This window comes from Somniosus microcephalus, chromosome 4 (assembly GCF_052327205.1).
Source record: "Somniosus microcephalus isolate GS21.2 chromosome 4, FLI_Smic_1.0, whole genome shotgun sequence".
Taxonomy (NCBI): domain Eukaryota; kingdom Metazoa; phylum Chordata; class Chondrichthyes; order Squaliformes; family Somniosidae; genus Somniosus; species Somniosus microcephalus.
In genome coordinates, this window is record NC_140990.1 from 91,769,703 (window position 1) to 91,787,404 (window position 17,702).

The window sequence follows — 17,702 nt, forward strand, 5'->3', positions numbered from 1 at the left end:
GGTGATGGAGGAGCTGGTATCTGAGAGTGGGACAGGCTGTGTGTGGGTGATGGAGGAGCTGGTATCTGAGAGTGGGACAGGCTGTGTGTTAGTGATGGAGGAGCTGGTATCTGAAAGTGGGACAGGCTGTGTGTGGGTGATGGAGGAGCTGGTATCTGAGAGTGGGACAGGCTGTGTGTGGGTGATGGAGGAGCTGGTATCTGAGAGTGGGACAGGCTGTGTGTGTGTGATGGAGGAGCTGGTATCTGACAGTGGGACAGACTGTGTGTTAGTGATGGAGGAGCTGGTATCTGAGAGTGGGACAGACTGTGTGTGGGTGATGGAGGAACTGGTATCTGAAAGTGGGACAGGCTGTGTGTGGGTGATGGAGGAGCTGATATCTGAGAGTGGGACAGGCTGTGTGTGGGTGATGGAGGAGCTGGTATCTGAGAGTGGGACAGGCTGTGTGTTAGTGATGGAGGAGCTGGTATCTGAGAGTGGGACAGGCTGTGTGTGGGTGATGGAGGAGCTGGTATCTGAGAGTGGGACAGGCTGTGTGTTAGTGATGGAGGAGCTGGTATCTGAGAGTGGGACGGGCTGTGTGTGGGTGATGGAGGAGCTGGTATCTGAGAGTGGGACAGGCTGTGTGTGCGTGATGGAGGAGCTGGTATCTGAGCGTGGGACAGGCTGTGTGTGGGTGATGGAGGAGCTGGCATCTGAGAGTGGGGCAGGCTGTGTGTGGGTGATGGAGGAGCTGGTATCTGAGAGTGGGACAGGCTGTGTTTGGGTGATGGAGGAGCTGGTATCTGAGAGTGGGACAGGTTGTGTGTTAGTGATGGAGCAGCTGGAATCAGAGAGTGGGACAGGCTGTGTGGGGGTGATGGAGGAGCTGGTATCTGAGAGTGGGACAGGCTGTGTGTGGGTGATGGAGGAGCTGGTATCTGAGAGTGGGACAGGCTGTGTGTTAGTGATGGAGGAGCTGGTATCTGCGAGTTGGACAGGCTGTGTGTCGGTGATGGAGGAGCTGATATCTGAGAGTGAGACAGGCTGTGTGTTAGTGATGGAGGAGCTGGTATCTGAGAGTGGGACAGGCTGTGTTCGTGATGGAGGAGCTGGTATCTGAGAGTGGGACAGGCTGTGTGTGGGTGATGGAGGAGCTGGTATCTGAGAGTGGGACAGGCTGTGTGTGGGTGATGGAGCATCTGGTATCTGAGAGTGGGACAGGCTGCGTGTGGGTGATGGAGGAGCTGGTATCTGAGAGTGGGACAGGCTGTGTGTGGGTGATGGAAGAGCTGGTATCTGAGAGTGGGACAGGCAGTGTGTGGGTGATGGAGGAGCTGGTATCTGAAAGTGGGACAGGCTGTGTGTGGGTGATGGAAGAGCTGGTATCTGAGAGTGGAACAGGCTGTGTGTGGGTGATGTAGGAGCTGGTATCTGAGAGTGGGACAGGCTGTGTGTGGGTGATGGAGGAGCTGGTATCTGAGATTGGGACAGGCTGTGTGTTAGTGATGGAGGAGCTGGTATCTGAGAGTGTGAAAGGCTGTGTGTGGGTGATGGAGGAGCTGGTATCTGAGAGTGGGACAGGCTGTGTGTTAGTGATGGAGGAGCTGGAATCTTAGAGTGGGCCAGGCTGTGTGTGTGTGATGGAGGAGCTGGTATCTGAGAGTGGGACAGGCTGTGTGTGGGTGATGGAGGAGCTGGTATCTGAGAGTGGGACAGGCTGTGTGTTAGTGATGGAGGAGCTGGAATCTTAGAGTGGGCCAGGCTGTGTGTGGGTGATGGAGGAGCTGGTATCTGAGAGTGGGACAGGCGGTGTGTGGGTGATGGTGGAGCTGGTATCTGGGAGTGGGACAGGCTGTGTGTTAGTGATGGAGGAGCTGGTATCTGAGAGTGTGACAGGCTGTGTGTGGGTGATGGAGGAGCTGGTATCTGAGAGTGGGACAGGCTGTGTGTTAGTGATGGAGGAGCTGGAATCTTAGAGTGGGACAGGCTGTGTGTTAGTGATGGAGGAGCTGGTATCTCAGAGTGGGACAGGCTGTGTGTGGGTGATGGAGGAGCTGGTATCTGAGAGTTGGACAGGCTGTGTGTGGGTGATGGAGGAGCTGGTATCTGAGAGTGGGACAGGCTGTGTGTGGGTGATGGAGGAGCTGGTATCTGAGAGTGGGACAGGCTGTGTGTTAGTGATGGAGGAGCTGGTATCTGAAAGTGGGACAGGCTGTGTGTGGGTGATGGAGGAGCTGGTATCTGAGAGTGGGACAGGCTGTGTGTGGGTGATGGAGGAGCTGGTATCTGAGAGTGGGACAGGCTGTGTGTGTGTGATGGAGGAGCTGGTATCTGACAGTGGGACAGACAGTGTGTTAGTGATGGAGGAGCTGGTATCTGAGAGTGGGACAGACTGTGTGTGGGTGATGGAGGAACTGGTATCTGAAAGTGGGACAGGCTGTGTGTGGGTGATGGAGGAGCTGATATCTGAGAGTGGGACAGGCTGTGTGTGGGTGATGGAGGAGCTGGTATCTGAGAGTGGGACAGGCTGTGTGTTAGTGATGGAGGAGCTGGTATCTGAGAGTGGGACAGGCTGTGTGTGGGTGATGGAGGAGCTGGTATCTGAGAGTGGGACAGGCTGTGTGTTAGTGATGGAGGAGCTGGTATCTGAGAGTGGGACGGGCTGTGTGTGGGTGATGGAGGAGCTGGTATCTGAGAGTGGGACAGGCTGTGTGTGCGTGATGGAGGAGCTGGTATCTGAGCGTGGGACAGGCTGTGTGTGGGTGATGGAGGAGCTGGCATCTGAGAGTGGGGCAGGCTGTGTGTGGGTGATGGAGGAGCTGGTATCTGAGAGTGGGACAGGCTGTGTTTGGGTGATGGAGGAGCTGGTATCTGAGAGTGGGACAGGTTGTGTGTTAGTGATGGAGCAGCTGGAATCAGAGAGTGGGACAGGCTGTGTGGGGGTGATGGAGGAGCTGGTATCTGAGAGTGGGACAGGCTGTGTGTGGGTGATGGAGGAGCTGGTATCTGAGAGTGGGACAGGCTGTGTGTTAGTGATGGAGGAGCTGGTATCTGCGAGTGGGACAGGCTGTGTGTCGGTGATGGAGGAGCTGATATCTGAGAGTGAGACAGGCTGTGTGTTAGTGATGGAGGAGCTGGTATCTGAGAGTGGGACAGGCTGTGTTCGTGATGGAGGAGCTGGTATCTGAGAGTGGGACAGGCTGTGTGTTAGTGATGGAGGAGCTGGTATCTGAGAGTGGGACAGGCTGTGTGTGGGTGATGTAGGAGCTTGTATCTGAGAGTGGGACAGGCTGTGTGTGGGTGATGGAGGAGCTGGTATCTGAGATTGGGACAGGCTGTGTGTGGGTGATGGAGGAGCTGGTATCTGAGAGTGGGACAGGCTGTGTGTGGGTGATGGAGGAGCTGGTATCTGAGAGTGGGACAGACTGTGTGTGGGTGATGGAGGAGCTGTTATCTGAGAGTGGGACAGGCTGTGTGTGGGTAATAGAGGAGCTGGTATCTGAGAGTGGAACAGGCTGTGTGTGGGTGATGTAGGAGCTGGTATCTGAGAGTGGGACAGGCTGTGTGTGGGTGATGGAGGAGCTGGTATCTGAGATTGGGACAGGCTGTGTGTGGGTGATGGAGGAGCTGGTATCTGAGAGTGGGACAGGCTGTGTGTGGGTAATGGAGGAGCTGGTATCTGAGAGTGGGACAGGCTGTGTGTGGGTGATGGAGGAGCTGGTATCTGAGAGTGGGACAGGCTGTGTGTGGGTGATGGAGCAGCTGGTATCTGAGAGTGGGACAGGCTGCGTGTGGGTGATGGAGGAGCTGGTATCTGAGAGTGGGACAGGCTGTGTGTGGGTGATGGAAGAGCTGGTATCTGAGAGTGGGACAGGCAGTGTGTGGGTGATGGAGGAGCTGGTATCTGAGAGTGGGACAGGCTGTGTGTGGGTGATGGAGGAGCTGGTATCTGAAAGTGGGACAGGCTGTGTGTGGGTGATGGAAGAGCTGGTATCTGAGAGTGGAACAGGCTGTGTGTGGGTGATGTAGGAGCTGGTATCTGAGAGTGGGACAGGCTGTGTGTGGGTGATGGAGGAGCTGGTATCTGAGATTGGGACAGGCTGTGTGTTAGTGATGGAGGAGCTGGTATCTGAGAGTGTGAAAGGCTGTGTGTGGGTGATGGAGGAGCTGGTATCTGAGAGTGGGACAGGCTGTGTGTTAGTGATGGAGGAGCTGGAATCTTAGAGTGGGCCAGGCTGTGTGTGTGTGATGGAGGAGCTGGTATCTGAGAGTGGGACAGGCTGTGTGTGGGTGATGGCGGAGCTGGTATCTGAGAGTGGGACAGGCTGTGTGTTAGTGATGGAGGAGCTGGTATCTGAGAGTGGGACCGGCTGTTTGTGGGTGATGGAGGAGCTGGTATCTGAGAGTGGGACAGGATGTGTGTGGGTGATGGAGGAGCTGGTATCTGAGAGTGGGACAGGCTGTGTGTGGGTGATGGAGGAGCTGGTATCTGAGAGTGGGACAGGCTGTGTGTGGGTGATGGAGGAGCTGGTATCTGAGAGTGGGACAGGCTGTGTGTTAGTGATGGAGGAGCTGGTATCTGAGAGTGGGACGGGCTGTGCGTGGGTGATGGAGGAGCTGGTATCTGAGAGTGGGACAGGCTGTGTGTGAGTGATGGAGGAGCTGGTATCTGAGAGTGGGACAGGCTGTGTGTGGGTGATGGAGGAGCTGGTATCTGAGAGTGGGACAGGCTGTGTGTGGGTGATGGAGGAGTTGGTATTTGAGAGTGGGGCAGGCTGTGTGTGGGTGATGGAGGAGCTGGTATCTGAGAGTGGGACAGGCTGTGTTTGGGTGATGGAGCAGCTGGTATCTGAGAGTGGGACAGGTTGTGTGTTAGTGATGGAGGAGCTGGTATCAGAGATTGGGACAGGCTGTGTGGGGGTGATGGAGGAGCTGGTATCTGAGAGTGGGACAGGCTGTGTGTGGGTGATGGAGGAGCTGGTATCTGAGAGTGGGACAGGCTGTGTGTTAGTGATGGAGGAGCTGGTATCTGAGAGTGGGACAGGCTGTGTGTGGGTGATGGAGGAGCTGGTATCTGAGAGTGGGACAGGCTGTGTGTGGGTGATGGAGGAGCTATTATCTGAGAGTGGGACAGGCTGTGTGTGGGTGATGGAGGAGCTGGTATCTGAGAGCGGGATAGGCTGTGTGTGGGTGATGGAGGAGCTGGTATCTGAGAGTGGGACAGGCGGTGTGTGGGTGATGGAGGAGCTGGTATCTGGGAGTGGGACAGGCTGTGTGTTAGTGATGGAGGAGCTGGTACCTGAGAGTGTGACAGGCTGTGTGTGGGTGATGGAGGAGCTGGTATCTGAGAGTGGGACAGGCTGTGTGTTAGTGATGGAGGAGCTGGAATCTTAGAGTGGGACAGGCTGTGTGTTAGTGATGGAGGAGCTGGTATCTCAGAGTGGGACAGGCTGTGTGTGGGTGATGGAGGAGCTGGTATCTGAGAGTTGGACAGGCTGTGTTAGTGATGGAGGAGCTGGTATCTGAGAGTGGGACAGGCTGTGTGTGGGTGATGGAGGAGCTGGTATCTGAGAGTGGGACAGGCTGTGTGTGGGTGATGGAGGAGCTGGTATCTGAGAGTGGGACAGGCTGTGTGTTAGTGATGGAGGAGCTGGTATCTGAAAGTGGGACAGGCTGTGTGTGGGTGATGGAGGAGCTGGTATCTGAGAGTGGGACAAGCTGTGTGTGGGTGATGGAGGAGCTGGTATCTGAGAGTGGGACAGGCTGTGTGTGGGTGATGGAGGAGCTGGTATCTGAGAGTGGGATAGGCTGTGTGTTAGTGATGGAGGAGCTGGTATCTCAGAGTGGGACAGGCTGTGTGTGGGCGATGGAGGAGCTGGTATCTGAGAGTGGGACAGGCTGTGTGTGGGTGATTGAGGCGCTGGTATCTGAGAGTGGGACAGGCTGTGTGTGTGTGATGGAGGAGCTGGTATCTGAGAGTGGGACAGGCTGTGTGTGGGTGATGGAGGAGCTGGTATCTGAGAGTGGGACAGGCTGTGTGTTAGTGATGGAGGAGCTGGTATCTGAGAGTGGGACAGGCTGTGTGTGGGTGATGGAGGAGCTGGTATCTGAGAGTGGGACAGGCTGTGTGTGGGTGATGGAGGAGCTGGTATCTGAGAGTGGGACAGGCTGTGTGTTAGTGATGGAGGAGCTGGTATCTGAAAGTGGGACAGGCTGTGTGTGGGTGATGGAGTAGCTGGTATCTGAGAGTGGGACAGGCTGTGTGTGGGTGATGGAGGAGCTGGTATCTGAGAGTGGGCAGGCTGTGTGTGGGTGATGGAGGAGCTGGTATCTGAGAGTGGGATAGGCTGTGTGTTAGTGATGGAGGAGCTGGTATCTGAGAGTGGGACAGGCTGTGTGTGAGTGATGGAGGAGCTGGTATCTGAGAGTGGGACAGGCTGTGTGTGGGTGATGGAGGAGCTGGTATCTGAGAGTGGGACAGGCGGTGTGTGGGTGATGGAGGAGCTGGTATCTGGGAGTGGGACAGGCTGTGTGTTAGTGATGGAGGAGCTGGTATCTGAGAGTGTGACAGGCTGTGTGTGGGTGATGGAGGAGCTGGTATCTGAGAGTGGGACAGGCTGTGTGTTAGTGATGGAGGAGCTGGAATCTTAGAGTGGGACAGGCTGTGTGTTAGTGATGGAGGAGCTGGTATCTCAGAGTGGGACAGGCTGTGTGTGGGTGATGGAGGAGCTGGTATCTGAGAGTTGGACAGGCTGTGTGTGGGTGATGGAGGAGCTGGTATCTGAGAGTGGGACAGGCTGTGTGTGGGTGATGGAGGAGCTGGTATCTGAGAGTGGGACAGGCTGTGTGTTAGTGATGGAGGAGCTGGTATCTGAAAGTGGGACAGGCTGTGTGTGGGTGATGGAGGAGCTGGTATGTGAGAGTGGGACAGGCTGTGTGTGGGTGATGGAGGAGCTGGTATCTGAGAGTGGGACAGGCTGTGTGTGTGTGATGGAGGAGCTGGTATCTGACAGTGGGACAGACTGTGTGTTAGTGATGGAGGAGCTGGTATCTGAGAGTGGGACAGACTGTGTGTGGGTGATGGAGGAACTGGTATCTGAAAGTGGGACAGGCTGTGTGTGGGTGATGGAGGAGCTGATATCTGAGAGTGGGACAGGCTGTGTGTGGGTGATGGAGGAGCTGGTATCTGAGAGTGGGACAGGCTGTGTGTTAGTGATGGAGGAGCTGGTATCTGAGAGTGGGACAGGCTGTGTGTGGGTGATGGAGGAGCTGGTATCTGAGAGTGGGACAGGCTGTGTGTTAGTGATGGAGGAGCTGGTATCTGAGAGTGGGACGGGCTGTGTGTGGGTGATGGAGGAGCTGGTATCTGAGAGTGGGACAGGCTGTGTGTGCCTGATGGAGGAGCTGGTATCTGAGCGTGGGACAGGCTGTGTGTGGGTGATGGAGGAGCTGGCATCTGAGAGTGGGGCAGGCTGTGTGTGGGTGATGGAGGAGCTGGTATCTGAGAGTGGGACAGGCTGTGTTTGGGTGATGGAGGAGCTGGTATCTGAGAGTGGGACAGGTTGTGTGTTAGTGATGGAGCAGCTGGAATCAGAGAGTGGGACAGGCTGTGTGGGGGTGATGGAGGAGCTGGTATCTGAGAGTGGGACAGGCTGTGTGTGGGTGATGGAGGAGCTGGTATCTGAGAGTGGGACAGGCTGTGTGTTAGTGATGGAGGAGCTGGTATCTGCGAGTGGGACAGGCTGTGTGTCGGTGATGGAGGAGCTGATATCTGAGAGTGAGACAGGCTGTGTGTTAGTGATGGAGGAGCTGGTATCTGAGAGTGGGACAGGCTGTGTTCGTGATGGAGGAGCTGGTATCTGAGAGTGGGACAGGCTGTGTGTTAGTGATGGAGGAGCTGGTATCTGAGAGTGGGACAGGCTGTGTGTGGGTGATGTAGGAGCTTGTATCTGAGAGTGGGACAGGCTGTGTGTGGGTGATGGAGGAGCTGGTATCTGAGATTGGGACAGGCTGTGTGTGGGTGATGGAGGAGCTGGTATCTGAGAGTGGGACAGGCTGTGTGTGGGTGATGGAGGAGCTGGTATCTGAGAGTGGGACAGACTGTGTGTGGGTGATGGAGGAGCTGTTATCTGAGAGTGGGACAGGCTGTGTGTTGGTAATAGAGGAGCTGGTATCTGAGAGTGGAACAGGCTGTGTGTGGGTGATGTAGGAGCTGGTATCTGAGAGTGGGACAGGCTGTGTGTGGGTGATGGAGGAGCTGGTATCTGAGATTGGGACAGGCTGTGTGTGGGTGATGGAGGAGCTGGTATCTGAGAGTGGGACAGGCTGTGTGTGGGTAATGGAGGAGCTGGTATCTGAGAGTGGGACAGGCTGTGTGTGGGTGATGGAGGAGCTGGTATCTGAGAGTGGGACAGGCTGTGTGTGGGTGATGGAGCAGCTGGTATCTGAGAGTGGGACAGGCTGCGTGTGGGTGATGGAGGAGCTGGTATCTGAGAGTGGGACAGGCTGTGTGTGGGTGATGTAAGAGCTGGTATCTGAGAGTGGGACAGGCAGTGTGTGGGTGATGGAGGAGCTGGTATCTGAGAGTGGGACAGGCTGTGTGTGGGTGATGGAGGAGCTGGTATCTGAAAGTGGGACAGGCTGTGTGTGGGTGATGGAAGAGCTGGTATCTGAGAGTGGAACAGGCTGTGTGTGGGTGATGTAGGAGCTGGTATCTGAGAGTGGGACAGGCTGTGTGTGGGTGATGGAGGAGCTGGTATCTGAGATTGGGACAGGCTGTGTGTTAGTGATGGAGGAGCTGGTATCTGAGAGTGTGAAAGGCTGTGTGTGGGTGATGGAGGAGCTGGTATCTGAGAGTGGGACAGGCTGTGTGTTAGTGATGGAGGAGCTGGAATCTTAGAGTGGGCCAGGCTGTGTGTGTGTGATGGAGGAGCTGGTATCTGAGAGTGGGACAGGCTGTGTGTGGGTGATGGCGGAGCTGGTATCTGAGAGTGGGACAGGCTGTGTGTTAGTGATGGAGGAGCTGGTATCTGAGAGTGGGACCGGCTGTTTGTGGGTGATGGAGGAGCTGGTATCTGAGAGTGGGACAGGATGTGTGTGGGTGATGGAGGAGCTGGTATCTGAGAGTGGGACAGGCTGTGTGTGGGTGATGGAGGAGCTGGTATCTGAGAGTGGGACAGGCTGTGTGTGGGTGATGGAGGAGCTGGTATCTGAGAGTGGGACAGGCTGTGTGTTAGTGATGGAGGAGCTGGTATCTGAGAGTGGGACGGGCTGTGTGTGGGTGATGGAGGAGCTGGTATCTGAGAGTGGGACAGGCTGTGTGTGGGTGATGGAGGAGCTGGTATCTGAGAGTGGGACAGGCTGTGTGTGGGTGATGGAGGAGCTGTTATCTGAGAGTGGGACAGGCTGTGTGTGGGTGAGGGAGGAGTTGGTATTTGAGAGTGGGGCAGGCTGTGTGTGGGTGATGGAGGAGCTGGTATCTGAGAGTGGGACAGGCTGTGTTTGGGTGATGGAGCAGCTGGTATCTGAGAGTGGGACAGGTTGTGTGTTAGTGATGGAGGAGCTGGTATCAGAGATTGGGACAGGCTGTGTGGGGGTGATGGAGGAGCTGGTATCTGAGAGTGGGACAGGCTGTGTGTGGGTGATGGAGGAGCTGGTATCTGAGAGTGGGACAGGCTGTGTGTTAGTGATGGAGGAGCTGGTATCTGAGAGTGGGACAGGCTGTGTGTGGGTGATGGAGGAGCTGGTATCTGAGAGTGGGACAGGCTGTGTGTGGGTGATGGAGGAGCTATTATCTGAGAGTGGGACAGGCTGTGTGTGGGTGATGGAGGAGCTGGTATCTGAGAGCGGGATAGGCTGTGTGTGGGTGATGGAGGAGCTGGTATCTGAGAGTGGGACAGGCGGTGTGTGGGTGATGGAGGAGCTGGTATCTGGGAGTGGGACAGGCTGTGTGTTAGTGATGGAGGAGCTGGTACCTGAGAGTGTGACAGGCTGTGTGTGGGTGATGGAGGAGCTGGTATCTGAGAGTGGGACAGGCTGTGTGTTAGTGATGGAGGAGCTGGAATCTTAGAGTGGGACAGGCTGTGTGTTAGTGATGGAGGAGCTGGTATCTCAGAGTGGGACAGGCTGTGTGTGGGTGATGGAGGAGCTGGTATCTGAGAGTTGGACAGGCTGTGTTAGTGATGGAGGAGCTGGTATCTGAGAGTGGGACAGGCTGTGTGTGGGTGATGGAGGAGCTGGTATCTGAGAGTGGGACAGGCTGTGTGTGGGTGATGGAGGAGCTGGTATCTGAGAGTGGGACAGGCTGTGTGTTAGTGATGGAGGAGCTGGTATCTGAAAGTGGGACAGGCTGTGTGTGGGTGATGGAGGAGCTGGTATCTGAGAGTGGGACAAGCTGTGTGTGGGTGATGGAGGAGCTGGTATCTGAGAGTGGGACAGGCTGTGTGTGGGTGATGGAGGAGCTGGTATCTGAGAGTGGGATAGGCTGTGTGTTAGTGATGGAGGAGCTGGTATCTCAGAGTGGGACAGGCTGTGTGTGGGTGATGGAGGAGCTGGTATCTGAGAGTGGGACAGGCTGTGTTAATGATGGAGGAGCTGGTATCTGAGAGTGGGACAGGCTGTGTGTGGGCAATGGAGGAGCTGGTATCTGAGAGTGGGACAGGCTGTGTGTGGGTGATTGAGGCGCTGGTATCTGAGAGTGGGACAGGCTGTGTGTGTGTGATGGAGGAGCTGGTATCTGAGAGTGGGACAGGCTGTGTGTGGGTGATGGAGGAGCTGGTATCTGAGAGTGGGACAGGCTGTGTGTTAGTGATGGAGGAGCTGGTATCTGAGAGTGGGACAGGCTGTGTGTGGGTGATGGAGGAGCTGGTATCTGAGAGTGGGACAGGCTGTGTGTGGGTGATGGAGGAGCTGGTATCTGAGAGTGGGACAGGCTGTGTGTTAGTGATGGAGGAGCTGGTATCTGAAAGTGGGACAGGCTGTGTGTGGGTGATGGAGTAGCTGGTATCTGAGAGTGGGACAGGCTGTGTGTGGGTGATGGAGGAGCTGGTATCTGAGAGTGGGCAGGCTGTGTGTGGGTGATGGAGGAGCTGGTATCTGAGAGTGGGATAGGCTGTGTGTTAGTGATGGAGGAGCTGGTATCTGAGAGTGGGACAGGCTGTGTGTGGGTGATGGAGGAGCTGGTATCTGAGAGTGGGACAGGCTGTGTGTGGGTGATGGAGGAGCTGGTATCTGAGAGTGGGGCAGGCTGTGTGTGGTTGATGGAGGAGCTGGTATCTGAGAGTGGGACAGGCTGTGTGTGGGTGATGGAGGAGCTGGTATCTGAGAGTGGGACAGGCTGTGTGTGGGTGATGGAGGAGCTGTTATCTGAGAGTGGGACAGACTGTGTTTGGGTGATGGAGGAGCTGGTATCTGAGAGTGGGACAGGCTGTGTGTTAGTGATGGAGGAGCTGGTATCTGAGAGTGGGATAGGCTGTGTGTGGGTGATGGAGGAGCTGGTATCTGAGAGTGGGACAGACTGTGTGTGGGTGATGGAGGAGCTGGTATCTGAGAGTGGGACAGGCTGTGTGTGGGTGATGGAGGAGCTGGTATCTGAGAGTGGGACAGGCTGTGTGTTAGTGATGGAGGAGCTGGTATCTGAGAGTGGGACAGGCTGTGTGTGGGTGATGGAGGGGCTGGTATCTGAGAGTGGGACAGGCTGTGTGTGGGTGATGGAGGAGCTGGTATCTGATAGTGGGACAGGCTGTGTGTGGGTGATGGAGGAGCTGGTATCTGAGAGTGGGACAGGCTGTGTGTGGGTGATGGAGGAGCTGGTATCTGAGAGTTGGACAGGCAGTGTGTGGGTGATGGAGGAGCTGGTATCTGAGAGTGGGACACGCTGTGTGTGGGTGATGGAGGAGCTGGTATCTGAGAGTGGGACAGGCTGTGTGTGGGTGATGGAGGAGCTGGTATCTGAGAGTGGGACAGACTGTGTGTGGGTGATGGATGAGCTGGTATCTGAGAGTGGGACAGGCTGTGTGTGGGTGATGGAGGAGCTGGTATCTGAGAGTGGGACAGGCTGTGTGTGGGTGATGGAGGAGCTGGTATCTGAGAGTGGGACAGGCTGTGTGTGGGTGATGGAGGAGCTGGTATGTGAGAGTGGGACAGTCTGTGTGTGGGTGACGGAGGAGCTGGTATCTGAGAGTGGGACAGGCTGTGTGTGGGTGATGGAGGAGCTGGTATCTGAGAGCGGGACAGTCTGTGTGTGGGTGATGGAGGAGCTGGTATCTGAGTGTGGGACAGGCTGTGTGTGGGTGATGGAGGAGCTGGTATCCGAGAGTGGGACAGGCTGTGTGTGGCTGATGGAGGGGCTGGTATCTGAGGGTGTGACAGGCTGTGTGTGGCTGATGGAGGAGCTGGTATCTGAGAGTGGGACAGGCTGTGTGTGGGTGATGGAGGAGCTGGTATCTGAGAGTGGGACAGGCTGTGTGTTAGTGATGGAGGACCTGGTATCTGAGAGTGGGACAGGCTGTGTGTGTGTGATGGAGGAGCTGGTATCTGAGAGTGGGACAGGCTGTGTGGCGGTGATGGAGGAGCTGGTATCACAGAGTGGGACAGGCTGTGTGTGGGTGATGGAGGAGCTGGTATCTGAGAGTGGGACAGGCTGTGTGTGGGTGATGGAGGAGCTGGTATCTGAGAGTGGGACAGGCTGTGTGTGGGTGATGGAGGAGCTGGTATCTGAGAGTGGGACAGGCTGTGTGTTAGTGATGGAGGATCTGGTATCGGAGAGTGGGACAGGCTGTGTGTGGGTGATGGAGGAGCTGATATCTGAGAGTGGGACAGGCTGTGTGTGAGTGATGGAGGAGCTGGTATCTGAGAGTGGGACAGGCTGTGTGTGGGTGATGGAGGAGCTGGTATCTGAAAGTGGGACAGGCTGTGTGTGGGTGATGGAGGAGCTGGTATCTGAGAGTGGGACAGGCTGTGTGTTAGTGATGGAGGAGCTGGTATCTGAGAGTGGGACAGGCTGTGTGTGGGTGATGGAGGAGCTGGTATCTGAGAGTGGGACAGGCTGTGTGTGGGTGATGGAGGAGCTGTGTAGGGGGTTTCTCTTGCTCTTTCTGGTCTCCTGCCAGGCTTCGTGCAATAATTACCCTTGAGTGGTTCGACCCACTCCCCCTACGGTTCTAGACCTTGGACTTAGGTGCAGAGAACAGTAGTGCAGAGAAAGAACTCAATAGACCAGGTTGAATAGCACGAAATGGATGCTTTTATTTTTAAACAGTTTGAAGCATTACAAAATACATGTCATAGGCACAGATTAAAGTTACTACAATCATGCACAAATTTATGAACTTGACTCTATGGAAATGGGGAACACACGGCACATCGAAAAAGGGGAAACACATTACGATTTCCCTTAACTCCCTCCCCTATACCTAAACTAAGTTTCGACCTGGGGAACTTGGGATCATGCTCACCACTCTCGAAATCGCGAGAAAGGGGGTTCGCAGCCCTTTTGGCACCGCTTCCCGTCGTCACGTGGATTTGGAAACTTCTGGCGCAGTCGATATTCTCTCCTCCCTCGAGGCGGTGGGGTAGACCCAGCCTCGATGAGCGCTCGTTAAGGTTGAGATCCACAATCGTGGGGTTTTGTTCATGGAGCAGACCTAGATGCAGGTTATGCACATGGGAGAATCTTGTGGCATCGATCGCCGGTTCTCCAGAGGGTTTCTTCTCCGTCGGCCTGGGTCGTCGATGATCTCCCGACCCCAGTACCCGGGCCACCCTCGTCGTCTTCTCGTCGTGGCCGAGCCTTGTTTGGCTGAACACCGACCACGTTGTCCTTTTACCGAAACCGTCCGTCTTTAAAAAGACGAAAACGTTTTCATCGATCTGCCGAAGTGGAAGAGGCGCCGATCCGGGCACCGTCCGCCCTTCGTTCGTTCCTCGTAGAAGAAAGTTCTTGAAGAAATGGAAGCCTGAAGTCGCCCAACAAGAAGCCGTGGCAGTGAAGAAGAAGTTGTTCAAGTAACCCGAAGTCCGAAGTTGTTCCAGTTACTTAGATGGACTTTCAATCCATAGTTATACCCTTTTGGGACAGTCTTATCTCCCGCCAAATCATAGTCCTGTCTTTGTATTAATTTTGGCGGGCAGAAATCTCTGCAGGGACGCTTTGTCTTGTAACGGAGCCGGTGATAACTTAAACTGGCCTTCCTGGCCGATAATGTCTTTCAATGTCTTTTTCATTGTCACCGTGACTCGGTTCGCATATTGATCGGTCCGGACATTTTCCTTGATGGCTGCTAAACGGTTTTTCCTTTGTACGATAAATGGGTATAAGTGTTTTTACATTGTCCGCCCATATCTTGATGGGCCCCATCCTGTACTTATAATCCATTGAATATGTATGCTGTTGCTCTGAGTTTCGGTTCCCAGAGACTGGCTTTCGTGGGCTCACTGTCTTCAATCCACAAGCCTGTCTGGCTTGCAGTAACAGAAATAAAATGGTTCATAAACTGATCACGGGGCCTGGCGGCCATTTTGTATGCCCTTTTATCAAAGGTTTTTCTGTGCAAGCTTACTTTGGTCAATAAACAGTCTTATTTTATCCAGGTTTCTTGCATGATTTTTGCTGAAAATTGCGAATCTTACAGCTGGTATCTGAGAGTGGGACAGGCTGTGTGTGGGTGATGGAGGAGCTGGTACCGGAGAGTGGCACAGGCTGTGTGTTAGTGATGGAGGAGCTGGTATCTGAGAGTGGGACAGGCTGTGTGTTAGTGATGGAGGAGCTGGTATCTGAGAGTTGGACAGGCTGTGTGTGGGTGATGGAGGAGCTGGTATCTGAGAGTGGGACAGGCTGTGTGTGGGTGATGGAGGAGCTGGTATCTGAGAGTGGGACAGGCTGTGTGTGGGTGATGGAGGAGCTGGTATCTGAGAGTGGGACAGGCTGTGTGTGGGTGATGGAGGAGCTGGTATCTGAGAGTGGGACAGGCTGTGTGTTAGTGATGGAGGAGCTGGTATCTGAGAGTGGGACAGGCTGTGTGTGGGTGATGGAGGATCTGGTATCTGAGAGTGGGACAGGCTGTGTGTGGGTGATGGAGGAGCTGGTATCTGAGAGTGGGACAGGCTGTGTGTGGGTGATGGAGGAGCTGGTATCTGAGAGTGGGACAGGCTGTATGTTAGTGATGGAGGAGCTGGTATCTGAGAGTGGGACAGGCTGTGTGTGGGTGATGGAGGAGCTGGTATCGGAGAGTGGGACAGGCTGTGTGGGTGATGGAGGAGCTGGTATCTGAGAGTGGGACAGGCTGTGTGTGGGTGATGGAGGAGCTGGTATCTGAGAGTGGGACGGGCTGTGTGTTAGTTTAATGTTACTTCTGTGCTTTTCAATTCTTTCTCTCAAGAAATGAATCCCAGTGCTTTATTTGCATTTTTATGGCCTTGTGAACCCTCGTCGCTACTTTTAGTGATTTGTGTATCTTTGCCCCCTGATCCCTTTGTTCCTATCCCTCATTTAGCACCTTATCTTCCAACGAGTATGTGGCCTTTTTATTTGTCCTTACATACTACACTACTTCACACATATCTATACTGAAATTAATTCACCAATCACACGCCCTTTCTGCAAGTTAATAATGACTTCCTATATTTTGTCGCAGTCCTCCTCTGTATTAACTAAACCCCCGCGTAGTTGAGGTCATCCGCAAAGTTTGAAATTGTGCTTCCGATTCCCGAGTCTAAATCGTTTGTGTAAATGGTGAACAACAGTGGTCCCAGCACCGATCCTTGTGGAACACCACTTCCCACCTCCCGCCCGTCGGAGTAAAGACCTTTAACCCCAATTCTCTGTTTCTGTTTTTTGGCCATCTTACTATCCATTCTGCTGTTTGTCCCTTGACTGTGTACAATTTTGGTCTCCTTACCTGTAAGCGGTTTTGATCCTAGCCCAATTGCTAGACGGGACGGTTCGAATCGCCCCCGCCTTACTAAAGTTCTATACCCGGGAATTAATATTCAGAGTGTAAATGGAATAAGTCACGGACAGGAATGCTTCGGTGAAAAATCATACTTATATTTATTTGGTCTAACATACACTGGCTAAAACATGCACTACTAAACAAAATCACTGTCTCTGTGGAGAATAATATCCAGATTACAAACAACATACATACAGTACACTCGAGGAACAAACATACATACATACAGGTTACAAACAACATACATACAGTAAGCTCGAGGAACAGCACCTCATCTTCTGATTGGGCACTTTACAGCCTTCCGGATTCAATATCGAGTTCAACAATTTCAGATCATAACCTCGGCCCCTATCACATTTTTACTTATATTTTTTATCCACACCTTTGTTTTGGTTTTTCCTGCCCCCCCCCTCTTTTTTTTCTCTCTCCCACATGGCAGCTGTCTCCCATTCTGCCAGCACATTTCACACCTAATCTAGAGCCGTCTTTTGTCTCCACTAGTCCTATCACCATCTCGTCTCGTTTTGAATACCTCTTAATGTCTCCTCTTCTCTTTTGTTCTCTCCCAGCCTGGCCTCTTAATCTATTTCATTTCCTGTGCTTCTTTAGTCTTGATAAAGGGTTCACCCGAAACGTTAACTCTGTTTCTCTCTCCACGGATGTTGCCTGGCCTGCTGAGTTTTTCCAGCATTTTCTGTTGTTATTTCAGATTTCCAGCATCTGCAGTATTTTGCTATCGTACATACAGTACACAACTGGGGACTATAACATGCAGTAATTCCCTTGTTGCTATGGTAGACGCTGATTCCACCCCTACCAACGAATTACCCAGTCGCATAAGCCCCTTCACCTGGCTGAACCAAACGAAGCTTCCACCCCGGAATAGCCCAAAAAAACTTCACTTCTGAGAAAAACCCTGAGCCCTTACGCCTCACCCAGCTCGCCTGGGATATCTGGTTACCGGCTTGGGACACTCGAGACCATGCTTACCACCACACACAGTCGGTCTCGATCGCTCTGCTCAGCTGTGGGAAGTCACTGCCCGGAGGCCGTTCCCTGTGAGGGGTATGCGGTTCTCAGTCTCAGCGGCTTCTTCCCCTGGTACTTCTTCTTGTTAGTTCGATCTTGGTGGAGCGAGAGCGAGAGAGAGAGAATGGTGGAAAAGGATCTATCTTTATAGGAGTCTTGCTACCACTATCTTTCCCGCCAATCTTTAAAATCCTTTTGTTTCTAAGCACTCCGGTGCTTAGTCAGTGATGGGCCATCATCAGACCCATGAGTATTCCATGATTGGGCCAATGGCCCTAAGTCTGGGACCTCTTTCGGTCTTTGTGTTGGGAAAAACTGGCTCCTCTTCGGCTGGCTAGGCTAGTGGGTTCATTGTTCTGCTTCCCTTCTGAGATGGAGGTGAGAAGTGCTTTTGCATATTAGAGTGGCTTTCTAATAGGTTCAAGTTGAATGGTGCCTCAGGGTCCTCAGCCCCTTCGTCAATGGCCCCCCCCCTTCATTTTTCCAGGACTGTCGGGCGAACCCATACATTCTGGATGACTGACAGTTCTTTTGTCACAGCCTACTGCCATGCGTTCTCTGAAGTTTTAACAAACCAGTTTTTCACGTATCTGCACAGGGCGATCCCATCACAGGGAAAATACTCTCAGAAAAATCCCATAAAGTCCACAAAATATTCTCGACTGAGTTAATTCTTTAAACAGAGACTTTGCAATCTCTTCATACCTAAGGAAGGATATACTTGCCATAGAGGGAGTGCAA

At 53.7% G+C, this 17,702-nt stretch overlaps 1 protein-coding gene across 1 annotated transcript in view; it reads right to left on the reverse strand.

Moving 5' to 3' along the window:
• Positions 1-15,834, reverse strand: part of LOC147119509 (uncharacterized) — a 148,365-nt gene extending 132,531 nt beyond the window's left edge. Inside the window, 31 exon segments of the mRNA XM_085984107.1 lie at positions 2,642-2,698; positions 2,787-2,877; positions 3,324-3,418; positions 3,867-3,915; positions 4,229-4,266; positions 4,400-4,532; positions 4,894-4,950; positions 6,252-6,284; positions 6,417-6,475; positions 6,744-6,792; positions 7,016-7,060; positions 7,464-7,499; positions 7,591-7,647; positions 8,049-8,086; positions 9,075-9,128; positions 9,307-9,364; positions 9,498-9,521; positions 9,835-9,893; positions 10,340-10,433; positions 11,015-11,047; positions 11,180-11,238; positions 11,282-11,330; positions 11,464-11,553; positions 11,732-11,789; positions 11,857-11,914; positions 11,916-11,958; positions 12,002-12,104; positions 12,143-12,237; positions 12,513-12,550; positions 15,019-15,130; positions 15,828-15,834. Coding sequence (XP_085840233.1) covers positions 2,642-2,698; positions 2,787-2,877; positions 3,324-3,418; positions 3,867-3,915; positions 4,229-4,266; positions 4,400-4,532; positions 4,894-4,950; positions 6,252-6,284; positions 6,417-6,475; positions 6,744-6,792; positions 7,016-7,060; positions 7,464-7,499; positions 7,591-7,647; positions 8,049-8,086; positions 9,075-9,128; positions 9,307-9,364; positions 9,498-9,521; positions 9,835-9,893; positions 10,340-10,433; positions 11,015-11,047; positions 11,180-11,238; positions 11,282-11,330; positions 11,464-11,553; positions 11,732-11,789; positions 11,857-11,914; positions 11,916-11,958; positions 12,002-12,104; positions 12,143-12,237; positions 12,513-12,550; positions 15,019-15,130; positions 15,828-15,834 — 1,871 coding nt within the window.
• Positions 15,835-17,702: the final 1,868 nt, after the last annotated feature.